The following is a 14,876-nucleotide window of genomic DNA, read 5'->3' as shown; positions in this document are numbered from 1 at the left end:
CCCTTCCGAGGCTACCCCTCGCATCTGGGGCCACTCCGCAGTGAGAACTGGTAGGCTCCTGGAGCCTGATTGGTCGGTGCCAGAAGACCCGTCTCCGAAGGATCCCCAGTGGCTCAGGGGCCAGGAGGTGCAGCCTATCACTGAGGGTGGGGGGCGGGGAAAGTTGGGTGAGAGCGCCGATTGGGTGGGAGGCGGACCCTTAGGACCTTTGAGAGTTCCCGTTGGTCTGAGGAAACCTGCGTCAGGAACGTAGGGCGGAAGTGGCTGGGAAGGGAATGGGTGTGTTTAATTCGGGTATTGGAGGGGACGCTGGTGGACGGTCAGTTTTGGGGGTGGCTGGGGACGGAGATGGGGGTGTGAGAGGGCTGAGAACGGGGACCTGGGGAAGCTCAGAGTATGGAATTCTGGAAGACTCGGGGTGGGGAGTCTAAGGGGTTCGGGTAGGGAAGAAGGTTGGAGAGGAGTTAGGCTCCGGACTAAAGGCCCAAGGTTGCTGCAGGGAAGGGGCGCTCGGGAGGAGAAGTGTGAAGGGGTCCAGAATGGGGAGATCCGAGGAGACTGAGGGTGGACCTTTCTTAGGAGACGAGGGGGCACATGGGTGTTGAGTGGGGCACCTGAAAGGGTTTGAGGTGGGAGGAGGGTGCATGGTGACTTTGAATATTGTTAGAGAGCCAGACTCATGGTTTCAAGTCTGAAGTTGTTAGGATGGGGTCTCAAAGTGTTTGAAGGGATTTTGGGGGTGCGGCCCTGGAAGTCGTGGAGCTCTTGAGAATGGCTTCCAGTGAGGTCAGAGGATGTTCTCTGTGAGAAGTTTAAGAAGGCAAAAATGTGTGTAGTTTGAGAGGTCGTTGTGGATGGAGTTTGGGGCAGCGGGGCAGCCTTCTGAGCACTCACTGTGTCCGGGTGGCTTTTGAGATGCTGAGAATTCGGGTTTTAGAAACCAAGTGAGTTTCCCAGTAGGGCTGAGGGGAAGTCCCTGCCTTTGGTAAAGCAGAAAATGGGATCATAGCCTGAGGGTGGGAGGCTTGGTGACTTCAGAGTGTCCTCCCCTCCCCCACAGGACTGGGTGCATGGAGTTGGTGTCGATGGAGGATGAGGACGCCAGGGTCCCAGCCCTGGAACCATTCAGGGTGGAGCAGGTTGTCAGGACTGGGATTGCAGAGGGTGAAGGTGGGGACTAACGGGTGGAAGATAAGAGTGGGGAGAGGTAGGCTGAGTCCTGGGTTTGTGGGCTGGGACTGCTCCCTCCCTCCAAATTGATTCTTACCCTCAGGATATATCTCTACCCTCACCCCCACTTCCCACCCCCCAAAATGGGCATTAGTCCTTTGATGTCAGGCCCTGGCCTGTCTGGGAATGTCTGGACCCACTCTTCAGAGGGAAGGAACTGCTCAGTGATACTAGGGCTCCTGTGTGGGTCTCAGGGCCCCGCCTTCAGGGGACTCTCTATCCTAGGCACCACCTGTAATCTACTATGTCCCTGACTTCATCTCCAAGGAAGAGGAAGAGTATTTGCTTCGACAGGTAATCACAACACCCTTCTGGTTTGTTTTTCCCTCCTCCCAGGTCCCTCCCCAATCTCCAGGTTCTGTGTGAGAGCCCCTAAGGCTACAGTGATGATCCTGGCCGGAAGGAAAGTGCCACCCAGCACTCATGCCTCCGCTTCCCTATTCCTCTTGCAGGACCTGCTGGGGCCCGTCAGAAAGAACCTTACCCAGAAGACTTAGGGGAAACCAAACTGATACTTAGCAAGGTAGTTATGCAGCTCAGACTCCCTGTGCTGGGATAGCCCAGTCCAGCCTCCAAAACAGAGGAAATGGCTAGAAACAGATTCCTTATGCTAGAAACAAGGAGGTTAAAAACCTCCTGCCCTTTTTGCTGAGATTTCTCCCAATCCTGCTATCATGGAGAAAAGCGGGTTATAAACATAGGCTGTGATTGCCCAGTTTGGGCCATTGAGGTTGGGGGAATTAAGAATTTGCAGTTTCAGATTTCTGCGCTGACATAACCCAGGTATCAGAATGTTACAGAGTAAACTCTTCGCTCTGCTGAGATAGCTCAGTGTAGACCCAGAGTCTTGGGAACAAGGTCACCAAGCACACAGATCACCTGTGCTGAGATGCCCCAGTATTCTGCATCTATTCTTAAGGTTTGGGGAAAAAAGAATTTACAAAGCTCAGAGCTTTTGCAGCCTCAAAGCCTGAGTTAGAGCACAGGTCTTCCTTGTGCTATCCCAAGTAGTCTTGTCTAGTGTGAGTCCCAGGAATAAGTTAGCTACAAGAACACAGACACTTTAAAAAAAAAAATTATTTATTTGAGAGAGAGTGAATGTGTGCACACACATGCAGGGCAGGAAGGAGAGAGGGAGAGAATCTCAAGCAGACTCCCTGCTGAGCGTGGAACCTGACTCAGGATCCTGAGATCATGATCTGAGCCCAAATCAGGAGTCAGATGCTTAACCGACTGAGCCACCCAGGCGCCCCACAGAACACAGACTCTTATGCTGCGGTAGCCCATTCCAGCGCCATAACTGTGAAAGGAATGACAAGGTTATCGAGTACATTATCTTGGAGATTGCCCATTCTAGACCCTTGGGATCTTGGCAGTGGAGAATTTTCAAAGTACTCTCTTTGCCACACTGAGATAGCCCAGCCTAGCACATTTCCTCCCCCAGGGGATAGGAACGAAGAGGTTCCAGAAGTCGGGCTGTGCTGAGATAGCCTGGGATTCAGGAAATTATGGCATGCACACTATTTGCTGGGTTAAAAGAGCCCCATCCAGCCCAGAGCTCTGAGTAGATTCAGACCACGATTGTGTAGCTCTGGTTTCTTTTTCTTGATCCTAGTAATCACAGGATCGAAAGCAAACAACACAATCCTGGGAACACTGTCTCAGAGAAGAATCCCACAGACTTTTGAGATGTCCCATCCCCGCCGCCCCCAGCCCAGGTAGAGGGCCCTATGTTGGTCTGGGTGGGAGAATCAGAGTGGTCCTGAAACAGGACTGACCCCTCCCCACCTCCTAGGTCTTCAATGCCCCAAAGCCAAAGTGGACCCAGCTCTCTGGGAGGAAGTTACAGAACTGGGGTAAGTGTCCCTGCCTGGGGGCATGGGTAATTTGGGGATGTAGGCTCGGGCAAGTGGCTCAGGTTGGTGACACTGGGTGGATTCTTGAGGGTTCAGGGGGTTCCAAGGGCCAGGAGGATTCTGAGGGGGCGAGCGGAGATTCTGATAGACTAGGGATTTCCTGATGAGTTGGGGGTATCTCCAAGTGTCCAGGGGTTTGAAGGAAGCAGTGGGTAGTGATCTCTAGCATCAGAGGTTCCCCAGGGTCAGAGTGCTCCCAACCCCTGGGGTATTCCTAATGGGGACTCCAGGTGCCAGGGCTCCTCGGTTGGGTGTCCTCAGGACCCCATTGCCCTCTCCCAGGTGGGCTTCCCCATCCCCGGGGGATGGTTCCTGAGCGGCTGCCTCTGTGGCTCCAGCGCTACGTGGACAAAGTATCTGACCTCAGCCTTTTTGGGGGTCTCCCAGCCAACCACGTCCTTGTGAACCAGTATCTGCCTGGGGAGGGCATCATGGTAACCACACGCCTTCACCCCGACCCCCAGACCTCCATGGGGCAGGGTGTCATGGTGACCCACCTCTACTCATTAAGAAACCACATACCCCAACCAGGCATTCAGCACACCCATCCCAAGCAGGGGCGCCCTCCTTGAGCCCCAGAGGGTGGGGGGTGTGGACTCCTGCCCTGTCCAGCCCTGGTGCCCACTCCCTAGCCCCACGAGGACGGGCCACTCTACTACCCGACCGTCAGCACCATCAGCCTGGGCTCCCACACCATGCTGGACCTCTACGAGCCGCGGCAGCCAAAGGATGATGACCTTGCAGAGCAGGTGGGCCCTGAGACACTGCCCCAGCCACTCGTGGGCATTCTGACATCCCACATCCTCCAGTAGGCCCCAGTCTCTCCTGCCTGCAGGGTACCCCTGATATTCTCCCAGACGCCTTCCCCCATCCCTTCATGGAATGCATCCTCATCCTCCCAGACTCCGGTCCCATCCATTTGCAGGGTGCCCTAGAAATACCCAGTACCCAGACAACCCAGTACCCTTACCTGCTAAATGGATGCCCCAATGCCCTACAATTCCCCCAGCCCCACACATTCAGAGTGCTCCCAGTAGCCCGGGGTCCATATACCCTATGCAGGACTCCCGAGTACTCCAGCACACACTGATACCCTCAGATACCCCAACACAGACCTCTCTGCCACTCCAGTAGTGTAGGTCTGCCTCGTAAGACACCTTCAGATTCCCCCTGGGGCCTCAACCCATGACTCGCTGCTCAAGGACCCCCAGATATACTGACCCCCTTCTGTGAGGGCTGCGGGTGACAGCAGCTTCCCTGACCTTTCTCTGAGTAATGCATTTCCCATACCTCAGCGTTCACATAAACTCCCCTGGGCACCCCAAGCCCTGCTGTTCCTTTGCACCCCTAGGTGCTCCTGGGTAGGCTGACACCCCCTTCTACTGCGTGGGTGTCCTCAAACATCCTGATGTCTGCAGACTGGCCCAGACCACACCTTGGCTCCTCCCCAGCTCACTGTAACACCATCCCAAACCCCACCGTCCTGCCTTCAGCCAAGCCCTTAGTCCAGTTCCATCCAGAGTCCTAGGCCTGCTGATCCCTGGGTCCAAGCTGCAGCCAACTTCCTGCCCGCCCCCGGCCCAGGGACTGCTTGCTGGTCCTTGCCCCTCACTCGAGCCCACTAACCGAGTCTCATAGGATTTCCACTCCAGAGCTTCTCCCTGGGAACCCACTGATCGCCCCTCAGCCTTGATCCCTGGGAACTCACTGACCGCCCCCCCCCCCCCCCCCCCCCCCCGCCAACCTTTCAAGTCCGCTAACCTCGCTAGCTCGCTAGCCCCCTGACTTCCGGGGACGCGCTGACCTTCAGCCCGCCCCGCAGCCCCGGTCCCCGCCCCGGCCAGCCACCTCGCTGCTGCTGGAACCGCGCAGCCTGCTGGTGCTCCGTGGCACCGCCTATACGCGCCTCCTCCACGGCATCGCAGCTGCCCGCGTAGACGCGCTGGACGCCGCCTCCCTGCCGCCCAACGCCGCTGCCTGCCCATCCGCGCAGCCCGGAACCAACCTGGTCCGCGGAACGCGCGTCTCGCTGACCATTCGCCGCGTGCCCCGCGTGCTGCGCACCGGCCTCCTACTGAGCAAGTGACCAGCGCCCGTCCGGCTTGCATTCCCGGGCTCTCCGCCTCGGCCTGACAGCGTCCACCCTGTGACCTTGGAACCCTGGGGCAGAGGCGGCTCCCTCCCCTCCCCCGGAGTTTTCCTCCCCCCACCCCCAGTAACTTTGTGGAAACTATAGGAAGAGGTCCCATTTCAAATAAACCAACAAAAATCTCTCTCTGGCTTTGGATTGGGGCGGGGGACAGATGCGTGGGTTCTTGAGGGGCACTGTGTCGGGGACCTTGGATGGTGTGGGCCCTGGGGTCAAATATATGGTCCCTAAGTGGGGCAGAATCCAGGGCTCTGGAGAGGTCAGGGTTCTATCTGGAAACCCCTTAAGTGCGTTGAATGGGGAGAGCCTGGGAGGTTCAGCTAACTGGCGGCTGGGGAGGAAGGAGTTAAACGGTGCTGCCGTCACCTGAGCTAGGCCTCAGATTACCAGCTGGTCCAGGTTCTGCTGGTTAGGAGGTGGAGGTGAGCCTGCCCCTGGGCCTCTGGCTGTCTCAGGCCTGGTAAGTCCTACTGAGGAGGTCTGGGGGTGGGGGGAGACCCCTGACCAGGAAAAGGGCTCTCACTGGGGATCCTCACTGACTCTATCCCCAGGCTCCCAGCTATGGCCCTGCCTCCACCTCTGGGTCCTAGACCCCCCTCAGAGCCCCTCAACCGCCCCCCTGGTGCCCCCAGGGAACTGGACATTGCTGGATTCACCCTCTGCCCCGCTTCTGAGGAGAGACTCAGGTAGGGGCTGGGGCTTTTGCAACTGGGGTCCCTAAAGGGTGGGGGCAGAAAAATAGAGGCATTTTGAGGCTACGAGGTACTGTGGCTATGATCACCTAGGGATGTGGCAGAGGGAGCTGTGGCCAGGGGTAGGGTTGGGTGGATAACTGGGACTCACCCAGAGGCCTGTCAATGCTTCATACCTCCCAGACCAGACCAGGCCCAGAAACTGGGGCAAGACTCCTTGGACCTTCCCCAACATCTCCAGGGTGGGTTGGGGGACACTGAGCCTGCTGCTGTTTCCCTCAGATTGCCAACACCCACTTCCAGTGAGGAAGCAGCAGGGGGCAAACACTGTGAGGTAAGCTGAGGTGATCCAGGCCCCTTGGGCCAGCCCCCCATTTCCTCCCACCCAGAATCTGGGGATGAGATGATTCTGGAAAAGCATTGGGCAATCTGTGAGGGGGTAGGGATGCTCTAGAAAATGATTTTCATGATTTTACCAACTGGGAGAGAATTGTTTCATCATTGACCCAGGAGCAGCCCCATTCCTTGTGGGGAGATCCAGCACTATCACCCCTCCCTGTCCAGGCCCCCAGACCCCAAATGTCCACAATTTTAGGAGTCTTGGAAACCTGAAGGCTTTGAACTTAGAGGTCTTCAGGCCTGGTTCCACCAGGGAGGGAGCTGCTCTGGTGCAGACCCAGAGATGGACACTGGATGGGAGGACAGCAGAGGGGTGGCATTGGGAGTAGGGGCAAGGTCTTGGTTAGCCCCTGGCCCTTACCCAGTCTCCTGTATTCCCCAGCACCTCAGCTCTGGCCAGGAGGTATTGGAGGCTGAGCAGGACAGCCTAGCCCTATGCCTATTGGGGCTGGGCCTCCGGCTGCGGGACCTAGAACGAGGCCTGGGGCCCTGGGCATCAGCCCAGAGCAGGATGCGCCAGCTGCAGGTGGGCAGTGGGCCACCTGTGGGAAGATGTGGGAGGGTGAGCAGGGCCTCAGGAATGGGTGCCAACTACCTGGGGTGGGAAATGGGTTTATTCCACATTCCAGATGCCTGGGTAGGAAAGTTGAGAAGGGACGTAACTCCAGGTCCCAGATCTCTCGTGCTCTGGGTGTGTGGGGATACGGGTGGGGGGTGGTGTCTAACCTTGTGTCCCCAGGCCCTCCAGGCAGACCTGCGTGGGGCAGCTGAGCGCATAGATGCCCTCCTGGCGTTTAGTGAGGGGCTGGCACAGCGGAGTGAACCTCAGGCCCGGGCATCCCTGGAGCAGGTCCTGAGAGCCCTCAGAGCCCACCGAGGCAGCATCTTTCGGCGACTGTGGTGGCTGCAGGCCCAGCTGGTCAGCTCTAGCCTGGTATGGCCCGCCCTGGCAGCACCTGCCCCAGGTACCGAGTCCACACCCCCCATAACTCTGTCTTCTGACCAGGTATTTCAGGAGGCGAGCCCACTGGATCAGGACTTGGAAGTCGAGGGGGACTTGGATGGGCCAGGACCTGGTGGGGTCTGGGGGCCCTGGGCACCCAGTAGCTACCCCACTCCCGCAGAGTTGGAGTGGGACCCAGCAGGGGATGTTGGAGGCCTCAGGCCCTTGTGGCAAAAGACAGCCTGGACACCAGAGGCTCCCTGTGAGCTGTGTGGTCACAGAGGCCCCCAGGACAGGGGACAAGGCCTTGAGGTGAGAGCAGTTGGGGGATACCCCTCCCCCACAGGCACCTTTAGGACACCTCTTTGTGTTTCTTATTAGGGTACTTCCCTTTCAAGGGGGTCTTTGTGGCTCTGTCTCTCCCTCAGTCTTTCTCAGTGTCTCTCTCTTGCTATTTCAATGTTGTCCTCCCTCCCTCCTTCCCTCCCCCTGCCTCTCTCGGTTTCTGTGTCTTCTTTACCTCTGTTTCCTCTTGTGGTCTCTATCTGCACTTCATTTCCTCCGCTCTCCCTCACTCTCCCCTCTGCAGCCACGTTAGTCTCCTGGTTCTTCAAACATCCCAAATTCACTCCTATCTCAAAAGCCCCCAGACTCATGCCCCCCTCATCTCCTCATTTCATTCCAGTCACTCCACAAATGTCACCTTTTTTTATTAAAAAAAAAATTTTTTTTAACTGAGCTTTATGCCCAACGTGGGTCTCGAACTCACAACCCTGAGATCAAGAGTCACGTGCTCTACCAACAGAGCCAGCTAGGCACCCCTCCCAAATGTCACCTCTTCAGAGAGGCCTGCCCTGACTTCCATACATGATCAGTGCTTAACCTCTTTATTTCCTAACAGCAGTTACCACTTCTTGACATTGTACATTTATTTCTTCATGTGTGGTCTCTCTCTGCTGGAATAAGCTCCATGGACACTAGGATTTTGCCTGTGTACAGATTCTAGAACAGTGCCTGGCATGTAATAGGTACTCATTAAATATTTGTTGAATGAATGAATAAATAATGTCTCTTTTCTCTTGATTTCTTCGGCTCTGCCCCTCTCTTCCTTGCTTCTCGAGATCTTTTTCATCCCCCAGAATCTCATCTGTGACAAGCCTATCTTGGCCCTTGCACAACTTTGTGTCTGTCCCTAGTTCTCCCAAGGACCCCACACCTCAGTTTCCCCACAAGACATGCTCATGTCGGGCTTCAGCCACTGGAAACATTTGGCAGGTCAACGAAGATGTTCCCTGCTCCGGAAGTCTCAGGTGAGCAGGTTCTCAGCCAGGGCTATCTGTTGGGTATCTTGATGGCAAGTGACAGAAACCTAACCCAAATTGAATTACACAAGAGAAAGGATGCTATTTTTTCATGTAAGTGAAAAGTCCGCGTGCTTCTGAAAAGATCTGGATGCTATTAGGGCTCTGTCCTTCCCTCTCTTGGGCTCTTCTCCAAGGTGGTTGCCTTCTCAGCTTATGGCGGCCCCAGCAGCTAAACACTCATGTCCCACTGGTTCACCCACCCAAGGAGAAGCAGAGTGCCACTGACCTACTGGCAGCAAAGTCCCAGGGCTGACTCCCATGTGGCCAGCTTGGGTCATGACCTGTACCCGGAAGCAATCACAGTGGCCAAGCCGATGGAGTGCTCTCATTGGCCAGATTAGGCTCACATGCCCAATCATGGAAGTGGGAGTTGTGTGGGGTCAGCTACTCCAGAGTCCGAAGACCTGAGGGTGGGGAGACAGGATGCCCTCCATCCCCTGTACATTGAGCCACCATTATTATCAGGAAAAGAAGATTGGATGGAGGGCAGGCACAGATATCAACCCCACTTGGAGATATTCCAAGCCCATGCAGGTTGGGTCCTGAGGGTTAAGGGGGTGCCAGGAGAGGGGAAAAAAAGCTCAGCTCTGTAGGTCTGTAGTAGTAAGTAAGAGTCCAGACTAAGTGTTACTTCCATCTATTCTGCTGCTGGCTGCTGTCCCCTCTTAGGACAAGAAGGGAGCATCTCCCAATCTCCAGGGCGTGATGTTGGAGGTAGACCCTGGGTGAGATGCCTGGGAAGTGGGTCTGGGGGTGTGGGGTACAGGGTTTACGGTGGCAGTGCACCACGCACATAACACTGCATTTCCCTTCACAGAGCCCCTCCTCCTGCATCCAGGCACTTGCTGATCTTCCTCCTCCTCCTCCTCTTCCTTCTCCTGGTGGGTGCCACATTGCTCCTGCCACCATCAGGGGGGTCCTGCTGCTCTTCTGCCCGACTGGCCGGGACACCTTACCTGGTGCTCAGCTATGTCAATGGTCCTCCTCCAATCTGAGTACGTAGCCCAGATGCATGTAATAAACACTTACTGTCAAAGATGTGTCTTAGTCCGCGTGGTCTGCTGTTAACAAAATCACAGGCTGGATGGCTTATAAACAATGGAAGCTTGTTTCTCACCATTCTGGAGGCTGGGAAGTCCAAGATCAAGGTGCCAGCAGATTGGGTATCTGCTGAGGGCTGCTACTTGCTTTACAGATGGTTACCTTCTCGCTGTCTCCTCACATGGCAGAAGGGGCAGGGAGCTCTCTTTCCTAAGGGCTCTAAAAGACCCTTCCATGAGGACTCCACCATCATGACCTAATCCCTTCCTGAAGGCCTCACCTCCTAATACTATCACATTGGAGGTTAGGATCTCAGCATATGAATTTTGAGGGGACACAGACATTCAGACCATACCAGAATGTGCGAGGATACTGAGTGTGTGAGTTCAGAATTTGGGATACAGCTCTGATGTCTGGACGGCCCACTCAGCAGATTCCTTTGCTTTGAGTGTACAACACAGAATGAATCACCCTATCTTAATGGGGATCCCCTAGCCCCTGAGACAAAGATTCAAGCACAAGTAGTTTATTGGAGGGGTGACCCCCCCTAGGCAGATTGATAGGGGAGTAGGGGAGTGAGCCAGGAAAGGCTGGTTGCTGGGCATCTGGGGCTCCGTCCCACTAGGGGCCCCTTGGAAAGTCTGGAACACAATCAGAGTAGTCCCACCCAAAGGGTGAAGAAGTTGTGGCATTTATGTGCCAGCTTCCGTGTCTCATCGGTTAGGGACTGTTCTGGAGATGCGAACTTCCCAGCACATCCCACCTCTCCTGCCTGTTAAGGCTCCCCAAGCAAAGAGGCACAGGTGTCTGCCCCTGGAAGCTGTATGTACGGGAAGGATGCAGGTGACGTGGGCCAGCTGCTGACACCTGCTACAGCCCCTGTCTGGTATTCATACAGGTACTTAAGTACGCTACATGGCAGGCTCCCAGGCTGGGCCCTCCCCGGTGTAGGCCCATAACATTCCCCTTCCCCGGGGTCTTGATGACACCAAGCTGAATTGCCAGGGCTCAGTCCTGACGTCCGGTCCTCAGCCTCAGGTATCTAAGCTCATCCCCTCCTCCGAGTTTATGCAGTCAGGACAAGAGAAACAGAACTAGACTCAAGAACAGAGGCAGGAACCCTGTGCCAGGCACCTGGATGTGCACTAAACACACCTTCCTCTGTAATGCTCACGACCACCCAATGGTGTGTCCCCACTTAATGGAACAGGAAACTGAGGCTCTCAGGGGGAATAGAGGCAGTCAAAAAACATTTATAAAATTTTTCACAATTCCTTAGTCCCTAATTACATTGTTTCCCCTAATCACATTTTTAAAGATTATTTACTTAAGTTATCTCTATACCCAACATGGGGCTTGAACTCAGGACCCAAGATAAAAGAGTCACCTGCTCTTTTAGCTGAGCTAGCCAGATGGCCCCTAATCACATTTTAAATACTCAAATCTCAGGTCACTCTCTGTTATACTGGACAGTGCAGCCCTGGCAGAAGAGTGTTCCAGGTAGAGGGAGAAAGTGCAAAGGCCCTGAGGTAGAAGTGTGCCAGGCAAGGGGGAAGGCCAGTGTGGCTGGACCATGAGTGGTAGGGGGTAGCATGGAAGGAGATGAGGTGAGAGGTGATGGGGCCAGATCAGGTGAGGCCTTGTGGACCACAGTGAGGACTTCTGAGCTGAGTTAGGCTGGGGACCAACAGAGTTTGTTTTGTTTTGCCAGCTTCAATTCAGAAACTTTTTGAACTACCAAAGAAGAAGGGACAGCATTACAAGTCTTCATGGACTCATCGTGAGCTCCAGTCATTATCAACTCAGAGCTAATCCTCTTTAATTCTCCCAGGCACCTACTCCCCTCTCCCTAGATTACTTTGAAGCCAATCCTAGATCCTTTTACTCGTGAGCAATTCGTGGAACATCTCCGGATCAGGATTGTTTTGAAATCGAATCACAATACTTTCATGATGTCAAGAAAATCCTAGTCATTCCCCCACATCATTCATACCCAGGACGGTCCAGTGCTGTCTGAGGGAGGGAGCTGAGCCAGAGTGGTGATAACATCGAGCACCTAGCTGGCTCAGTAGAGCATATGACTCTTGATCTTGGGGTTGTAAGTTTGAGCCTCATGCTGGGTGTAGACATTACTTAAAATAAAATCTTAAAAAAAAAAAAAAAGTGGTGTAACTTGCTGGTGTGGCTAGTGGCTCCTCCTCAGGTACTGTGATTTTCCCAGATGTCCCCAAGGCTCCACTGGCTCACCTCATGCACATATATGGTCACCGGCTTGGCCCCTTGGGACAGCTGCTTAGGGCAGGAAGCTGGGCGTCTCCTGGGAACCCACTTCTTCAGCCCCAAGTGGACCAAGTAGGCAAGAGGTCACGAAGCTGGGACATCACCTGCTGCCACAGCACGTTTAATTCACTGTATCCTAACAGCCACGTGAGGGAGGCCCTATTACGATGCCCAATTTCACAGATAAGGATACTGAGGAACAAACAGGTTAGTTAAATCACAGGCCCAGGATCATAAAATCAGTGAATGCTGGGATTGGGATCCAAACCCAGGAATTGCAGTACCAGGGTTCCTGCTCTTAAACACCAATGACCTACAACCTCCTCCCTCCAATCAGGCACTCCCTTCCCTCATTCTCTCTACCACAGAAACTCTATTCATCTATAGCACCTGGGTAGAATGTCTCCCCTCCTGACTCAGGTCACCCAGCCCCAGTGGGGTTCACTGCCTACAGCCCTACCAGAAACTCCCATCCTGGAGCTTTTTAGGACTCAAATCCTTGGAGCCAGGAGGAAGCAAGAGGGAGAGGGGAGTGCTGTGGGGCTGGATAGGTAGGACTCCATTAGCCACTTTCAAGGCTTGGGCTTTTACTGAGATGGAATCAGGCCAGGATTAATAAGAACACCCAGATGGAAAAACAAAAACAAAAAACTGAGGCTGGAGAGAGATGAGCAAGCCAAGATAGCTGAGGCAGAAGCCATGTGTGCAAACCACACAGATTCCAAGCCCCAGCTGGAATCCTGCATTTCTGCCCTTTGTCCCCTCCAGAACTTTGTCCACACCGGTCCTCCCACTTAGAAGCCCAACCCAGCACCTGGGAAACTCCTTATAACTCCTCAAATTTCAACTCCACTTTATAACTCTTTGTGCACCTGTGACGCCCATGGGGATTAGAGCAGTCATGTTTCTCCTATATCCTCTCTTTAGTCGGAAGTCTGGGTTTCTTTCCTAAGGGTCTCCTCCTCTTCCCAACTGCATTTGCTAAGAATTCATCTGCTTTCCACTCTTTCCATTTATGTAACTGACATGGATGTGAACAGAGTTCAGTGCTGCAAAGTGCAGTACCCCAGAGAATGTCTAGGCAAGATTAATACAGGGATATGGAGGAAGTATGCCTGGGGTTTATGGGTCCATGTCCCCTGCCCATCTCCCCCCCCCCCCCCGCCCGCCACTGCCCCAGGGCCTTGTAGCTGAGGCTGGACTCTTTAGCCACGTTTGAGGTCCCTAGTACTGCCTCAGGGGTTACCAGCCAGGCCTCCCCAACGCCACCATTTTCTCTCCTACCTCGTTACCTTCTATGAAGGAGTCAACTGGGGTTTCTTTGGGGTCAAATCAGGGTGGGTCTCAAGGAGCTGCCCAGGAGCAAGAACTAGATTGCTTTCAACCAATCTGCTAGTCTAGAGGGCTCCAGAGAGGAAGAGACATCTCTCCACATCTATTCCTCCCAGAGGGTCACTTCTTGGTAAGGGCCCTTTCAAAAATCTCCAAACATGTGAAATCTTTGAGACCACCAACAAGAAAGTAATCACAGCCCCGATTTTATTCTTTTTTTTTTTTTTTTTCCAACAGTCCTGAGAGAAGGGCACAGGAGTCAGGGTTCCCCTTTAGAATCACCAAGTATAGGTCTTGAGGGGTCTTTAGTTGATCAGATGGGGGTAAGATACCCCAGCCCCTTCCTCCCAGGTCCCAGTCTGCCGCAATTAATGGGAAGAAAGTTTTCCAAAGGGGGATTCGGGGCTTCTCACCATCCATCAGGTGAGGGTGTCTTCCCAAACTTCTCAGCAAAAGGTATGCTCTTCTCAGAGTTACATAAAAGAGAGGGGAGCCTGGGGTCAAGAGAAGGGTGTCTCTTCTTTCTGTCCGACGACGGGCGTCCTGGCTCCCCAAGCGGTCAGGTAAGTAGCTTTCAGCTTGTCACAGTTCAGCCAGCCGGCAACCAAGCCGCCCCAAACCTAATGAGGAAGTTCGACCCGTTATCATGGATCGGGCAAGGTCGGGAATCTGTCAGCATCCATCATGGGGGTTTCTAGGACCCCACGTCGCTAGGAGGGCTCTCCGACACCCCCAATCCACCCAGCTGGTCTTCTCAAGACATCTCACCCTCCGTCAGATGGGCTCCCCCGTTCCCCCACGCAGTCAGGCGGGTCCTCGGTTCCCCTGTGCTACCGGGTGAGCTCCTCGGCCTGTCACCGCCCATCGAGAGGGTTCTCTGGTGACCCCGTGCTGTTGAGGGGGTTCCTCGGACCACCAGCATTGTCAGGCTGGGTCCCTGGGGCCCCCGCGCCGCTGGCCTCCTCGGTTGGACCCCGCAGGCGCACGAAGGCACCCATGGCCGTGGCGTGGCCGGAGCGTAATAGCTGCAGCTGGCGCCGCCCGCGGCGGTACAGGTACTCGATACGCAGCACGTCGGAGCGCGGCAAGCAAGCGTGCTGCCGGAACTCTGCCCGCACTCGCGCCTCGGCGCCCGGCTTCCCGCGCCCGGCGCGCAGCAGCTCGCGGTACAAGCTCAAAACTTGCCTCTGCAGCCGGCTGGGGCGGCTCATGGCAGCAGCTGGACTGAGGGCGCACGCAGGTAACGTCGCACAAACAGCCGCGCAGCGGTACCTTTCAGAAAAGTGGCTGTGCCGGGCAACGGGAATTTCCGGCCCGCGCACTCCAAAACTTCCGCCTCCTGCTTTGCTCTCCCATTGGCTGTCGATGTAGTTACGCCATAATGTTGCTGCTCAGGGGCGGAGTTGCTGGTTCATAGGCCTGCCCCGCAAGGAATCTGTGTCCTTGAGAGGACTGCGGGTTTGGGAACACGAACGTAGGGGTTGTCAGGGGCGCCAACTAAGATTTTGAGTCCGGAGGAGACAGGATCCC

The 14,876-nt window shown here is 54.9% G+C and overlaps 3 protein-coding genes across 8 annotated transcripts; 2 read left to right on the top strand and 1 right to left on the bottom strand.

Moving 5' to 3' along the window:
• The first annotated feature begins 226 nt into the window (after positions 1-226).
• Positions 227-5,349, top strand: ALKBH6 (alkB homolog 6). 4 transcript variants are annotated; one of them, XM_032841797.1, is made up of 7 exons: positions 227-294; positions 1,061-1,139; positions 1,456-1,524; positions 3,026-3,086; positions 3,429-3,580; positions 3,779-3,895; positions 4,969-5,349. In XM_032841797.1, exons 2-7 carry the CDS (start codon positions 1,071-1,073, stop codon positions 5,230-5,232), a joined length of 732 nt encoding a protein of 243 aa, XP_032697688.1. In that variant the 5' UTR covers positions 227-294; positions 1,061-1,070; the 3' UTR covers positions 5,233-5,349. The 4 variants fall into 4 exon arrangements, with proteins under 4 accessions (XP_032697688.1, XP_032697686.1, XP_032697689.1 ...); XM_032841795.1 differs by having other exon boundaries at positions 251-319; XM_032841798.1 differs by having other exon boundaries at positions 251-319; positions 3,817-3,895; positions 4,969-5,078.
• A 5-nt stretch (positions 5,350-5,354) lies between these two features.
• Positions 5,355-9,733, top strand: SYNE4 (spectrin repeat containing nuclear envelope family member 4). 3 transcript variants are annotated; one of them, XM_032841794.1, is made up of 9 exons: positions 5,355-5,755; positions 5,848-5,981; positions 6,171-6,321; positions 6,769-6,912; positions 7,126-7,305; positions 7,393-7,641; positions 8,526-8,639; positions 9,363-9,418; positions 9,511-9,733. In XM_032841794.1, exons 2-9 carry the CDS (start codon positions 5,857-5,859, stop codon positions 9,686-9,688), a joined length of 1,197 nt encoding a protein of 398 aa, XP_032697685.1. In that variant the 5' UTR covers positions 5,355-5,755; positions 5,848-5,856; the 3' UTR covers positions 9,689-9,733. The 3 variants fall into 3 exon arrangements, with proteins under 3 accessions (XP_032697685.1, XP_032697684.1, XP_032697681.1); XM_032841793.1 differs by having other exon boundaries at positions 7,126-7,320; XM_032841790.1 differs by having other exon boundaries at positions 6,769-7,641.
• A 4,045-nt stretch (positions 9,734-13,778) lies between these two features.
• Positions 13,779-14,660, bottom strand: SDHAF1 (succinate dehydrogenase complex assembly factor 1). Its single transcript, XM_032841977.1, has one exon. It carries the CDS (start codon positions 14,555-14,557, stop codon positions 14,201-14,203), a length of 357 nt encoding a protein of 118 aa, XP_032697868.1. The 5' UTR covers positions 14,558-14,660; the 3' UTR covers positions 13,779-14,200.
• Between the last annotated feature and the right edge of the window lie 216 nt (positions 14,661-14,876).

Source organism: Lontra canadensis, unplaced genomic scaffold, assembly GCF_010015895.1.
Source record: "Lontra canadensis isolate GAN:19392208 unplaced genomic scaffold, GSC_riverotter_1.0 scaffold125, whole genome shotgun sequence".
NCBI classification, from domain to species: Eukaryota; Metazoa; Chordata; class Mammalia; order Carnivora; family Mustelidae; genus Lontra; species Lontra canadensis.
The sequence above is the reverse complement of the archived record's forward strand: the minus strand, read 5'-3'. Positions and strand labels throughout refer to the sequence as shown.

Bases quoted from the DNA above. Each gene is read 5' to 3' on its own strand.
- ALKBH6 (XM_032841795.1), top strand. From the start codon at position 276: ATGGGTGTGTTTAATTCGGGTATTGGAGGGGACGCTGGTGGACG. The intron at 1,525-3,025 runs GTAATCACAACA...CCCACCTCCTAG, and splicing joins AAGAGTATTTGCTTCGACAG to GTCTTCAATGCCCCAAAGCC. The intron at 3,581-3,778 runs GTAACCACACGC...CCCACTCCCTAG, and splicing joins TGCCTGGGGAGGGCATCATG to CCCCACGAGGACGGGCCACT.
- SYNE4 (XM_032841790.1), top strand. From the start codon at position 5,857: ATGGCCCTGCCTCCACCTCTGGGTCCTAGACCCCCCTCAGAGCCCCTC. The intron at 5,982-6,170 runs GTAGGGGCTGGG...CATACCTCCCAG, and splicing joins GCTTCTGAGGAGAGACTCAG to ACCAGACCAGGCCCAGAAAC. The intron at 6,322-6,768 runs GTAAGCTGAGGT...TGTATTCCCCAG, and splicing joins CAGGGGGCAAACACTGTGAG to CACCTCAGCTCTGGCCAGGA.
- SDHAF1 (XM_032841977.1), bottom strand. From the start codon at position 14,557: ATGAGCCGCCCCAGCCGGCTGCAGAGGCAAGTTTTGAGCTTGTACCGC.